Source organism: Neomonachus schauinslandi, chromosome 10 (genome assembly GCF_002201575.2).
Source record: "Neomonachus schauinslandi chromosome 10, ASM220157v2, whole genome shotgun sequence".
NCBI lineage: Eukaryota > Metazoa > Chordata > Mammalia > Carnivora > Phocidae > Neomonachus > Neomonachus schauinslandi.
This window is the reverse complement of record NC_058412.1, coordinates 79,558,142-79,562,103: the sequence shown is the minus strand read 5'-3', so window position 1 is coordinate 79,562,103 and position 3,962 is coordinate 79,558,142. Positions and strand designations below refer to the sequence as shown.

The 3,962-nt window shown below is 55.4% G+C and overlaps 1 protein-coding gene across 3 annotated transcripts in view; it reads left to right on the top strand.

Moving 5' to 3' along the window:
- Nucleotides 1-1,665: 1,665 nt before the first annotated feature.
- Nucleotides 1,666-3,962, top strand: part of TBC1D8 (TBC1 domain family member 8) — a 98,688-nt gene continuing 96,391 nt past the window's right edge. For all 3 annotated transcript variants that reach the window (XM_044918842.1, XM_044918841.1, XM_044918840.1), the window contains exon 1: nt 1,666-1,921. In XM_044918842.1, the coding sequence (XP_044774777.1) occupies nt 1,795-1,921 (127 nt within the window). In that variant the 5' untranslated portion in view covers nt 1,666-1,794. The remainder of the gene's footprint in view (nt 1,922-3,962) is intronic.

The following is a 3,962-nucleotide window of genomic DNA, read 5'->3' as shown; positions in this document are numbered from 1 at the left end:
AGGCTGACTTCTGTAGGCTGCATTCCCTGTGCCCTAAACCACAATGTCTTATATACTGATCCATTTACCAGACATGTCTTCTCTACTTGATCTGGTGGCAAAAACATATTCATTTCCCAAGCCCCAGTCAGACAACAGCTGTTCTGTGGGGGTTTCTCAATCCCCTCCCTAAGGAACTGACCCTTCATTCTCTGCATCCCCATTGTCCCCAGCATGACTCCCACTATGCTTTGTGCCTATTTGCCTACCTGTGAGTCCATCAGGGCAGGGGCCATTTCCCATTCTCTGCAATTCCAGGGCCTGGCAGTATGTCTGAGAGGGGGATTCCAGTGAATGTTTCTGGAAGGAATATTTTCTTGCCATCCCTGGCGGCTCTTTATGCTCCAGGGCATCTAAATCCCCCTGATTATAGCTGACTTCCTCAGTTTTGCTCAGGGGATATTTGTCAGTAGTCTTCCAGTGCTTGACCACAGATGCCGCTGCCCTCTGGGTGGGCATTTCTGTTTGCCCCTGGCACAGGGTTCTTCACGGGGCTTCTAACCCACCTGGTCAGGTCCAGGCTCTGAGCTGACCCCTTCTGATCCTCTGCAAATGGATTCCTTGGCTTCCAGTGAGAAGCATCACTCAGTTACCACACGTTGGGTGGGGGATTTACTTCTACTTTTCAGTTCTGTCCTAATTAAGCCACCTTTTGTTACGGACCCCTTTGTCAAAACCTAAGGGCCATCTTGATGGGAGTTTTTCTTTACTTCTCTTTTGCTAGGGGTGTTGGGATTAACTGCCTCTCCGAGGACACAGCTAGGAGGACCACCAGCTTGTTCAAGGTCAACTACCATGTGTCTATTTCTACAACAGCTTTGAGGAAATACTCATTTTTAAAATCCTATCTCCACATTCCCTATAGCTTTTCTTTAGTATCACCAACTCCGTATTTCCCAGCCTTTCAATTCTCTTAGAACAAATGCGAACAAATTCATTGCAGTGTAGGGGACTCTCAGGGGAGCCCTAATATACCCACGAGGGCGTCCAGTTTGAGTTTGGTCTGATGCCTTGCTTCAGGGTCCTACAATATCGCTGATCCCTCGTGGGAGCACGGAAAGCGCGGGCCGAGCATTTTTAAAAAATTGGAAAATAATTGCTTTTAATTTTTAATGCTATTTTTTGGTTATCTCTTAAAATGTTCCTTGTTGTGTTAAAGGCTACGTTATTCCAAACACACCTGGGTTTTCCGTCGTGCATTCTGTTGCCCCAAAAGACAAATAAATGCCCTCGGTTGGGCAACCTGCAGCTGTGTGAACAAGATGTCCTTTTCCTTCGCTCCTCCTCCTCTCAGAGTGAGGGGCGGGGAGACAAGTCCTGCGGTCCCGAGCTGCCTCCCAGGACCGGCGGAGGAAAGCGAAGAGTCGAGGCGCTCCCCGCAAGCGCAGCGGAGAGAGGAGGGGGGAACCTGGCAGCAGGGATGGGACTTCCTCCCTCCACTCCGGAACTGTGCGCTGGAGCGGCTGGGACTCGGAAACCCAGGCGGCGCCGCGGGAACTGGAGGATTGGGGGCGGTCGGTGGGCGGAGCCGGGGCGGGCCCGTGGGCGGAGCCGGGGCGGGGGCGGAGCCTGCGCGGCTGCGCGGGCTGCGAGCGGCTTGCTGCGCCGGCCGCGCTCCCCGGACTCTCGGAGCGCAGGACGCCGGCCGGCTGCGGTCTCCGCCGCAGCCGCTTCCTCCCGAGCGGGCTCGGCCCGGCGCGGCAGGCGGCCGGGGCGATGTGAGCCGGGGCCCGCGGGCGCGGTCGGACCGCTGCGATGTGGCTCAAGCCCGAGGAGGTGCTGCTGAAGAACGCCCTGAAGCTCTGGGTGACTCAGAAGAGCAGCTGCTACTTCATCCTGCAGCGGCGCCGCGGGCACGGCGAGGGGGGCGGCCGCCTCACGGGTAAGGGGCGCGCCGGGGCGGGCGGGCGCAGCGGGCCGGGCCCCGGACCTCGCTCCCCGCCGGGCCCGCGGCCCCCAGCCCGGGGTGCATCGCAGGTGGCGATTTCGTGGGAGACGCCGGGCCGGGACGGCCCTGCCTCGGGCTTGTTTTCCTTTCTTATGCATTTCTCTTGCAAGCACCCGTCGAGGTTGTGGCAAAAGGGACTTGCAGGCTCGTGCGTTTTTGCGGGCGAGGCAGGTGCCTTCGCTGCCTGGCCCGGTGACCGCATGGAGGCCAGACTTGGCTCAGGAATCGAAGGAGAAACGCCGACTGGAGCGCGAGCCGAGGGGGCAAGGGCCGCCCCGGGAGGAGCGCAGGCCGCGGTGCGGGGCCAGGTGACAGCGGGGTGCGCCCCGGCCGGCCCTGACTCGGCCATCTGGAAGCGCCCGAGGCTCCAGGTGGTGTCTCGGCTGGGGACACCCGGCCGGCCCACGGCCCGGCGCTGCTCGGGAGACCCTGGCAAGCCGGGACTGTCGAGTCTGTGGGCAGGGCGGGCCAGGGACCATCTGCGCACCCGGAGGAGGAACTGAGGCAGTGCGAATCCCAAGCTTATGATCTTAGTAGCAAAACTGAGCAGGTCAGTTACCCCCTCCCCCACTTGTTTCTTCAAGCAATGATAGGAGGAAAAAACTCAGGCTTGTAAAATTTGTGAAAAACAAAGCATTTTTTTCTAAAAGTTACTCTCCAGAGCTCTGTGAACATCAAGCATTTGGAAAAATTGAGGCCAGCTGGCATAGCTGGGCCACCTGTTTAAATGGGTCAATGGAAGAACAGTTTATTAGCCTTTTTCATTTGTGTCTAGGGAATCTATATGAAATTTCTAAATTTTGGAATCTGAAATAAAAGAGACCTTAGATCTTTTTCCCCATTACATCCCCCCTTATGCTAGGAATGAGTATGAGACCAAGGCTGGAGAGAGAGGTCAAGAGACTGAGCTTGGGTCCCCAGGGTCACTGTTGGTGACTCCACTGTTTGCTTATTCTGGGGGAAGGTCCTCCTGGAGTCAGGTCTCTAATGGGGAGATGTGATCAATAGACCCTGAAACAGCAGAACTAACTGCAAGGGGAATTACCTTCCTGTACTTGAGACTCGGAAGGTGAGAAAGTTGGCAGTCGGATGCCCCAAGAGGGTGGGCTTCGCTGAGTCTCAAGGAGTGGGTATGACTTGGTGGCATTCTGGATGGAAGGGTGGTAGGGTGGTTGAGGAATCTGGATGAAAGGGGGTAGTGGGGTGACTTACGGTGGTGAGTAGCGGGAACAGGTTGGGCAGCAGGTGGGCCTGCTCTGGGAGCTGCTTTAAGCTCTGAGGGAGGGAGTTACTGTAGGAGGCAGGAGGCCATAGAGGCCTTGGTAGGTCCCTGAGAAGCACAGTGGCACTTCATGCCAGAGCTCTTGGGCAGTCGAGGTTGGTGGTGCCCTGTGAGGCCCACCAAAGGCAAAGAGGCCAGAGGAGCGGTTTGTCCCCCCAGTCCTTTAAGGGCAGTCTATCTTAATTTTTGGTATGTTAAGCATAGTACCTGGCCTGTAAATGGTCTCCTTTAGTAGAGGGTGAGGACAGGGTTTGAGCATACGGAACATCTGCCCAGCAAGTGGTTTTTATCACTTAATTCACTGCTCGCTGACACTGTGGGGTGTTCTTGTGGCTGCCTTGGGAAAAACTTCAGGGTATTCGACTTCTAGCAAGGGAGACAGGTCCAGACAAGCCGGGCAAAGCCTCAGATACGATGCCTGATAGAGAATGAGGTCAGCCTCCCTTCCGGAGAGCCTGGCTTTATTGTCCAGAGTCTATCTGCGATAAACTCAAAATGTTGCAGCCCCCCTCCTTGTTGCATTCCAAAGTCAAGGAGGTCACATGTCATCATACCTGTGGCATTGGCCTTTCTTGGTGTATACTTTGGTTTGGGCTTATAGTGAGTTTGCACAGTTTTCTTGTTAAAGGCAGTATGATCGACCAGAAAAAAAAAAATACCCCACAAAAAGATGACACTTTGCTTTATTTCTTG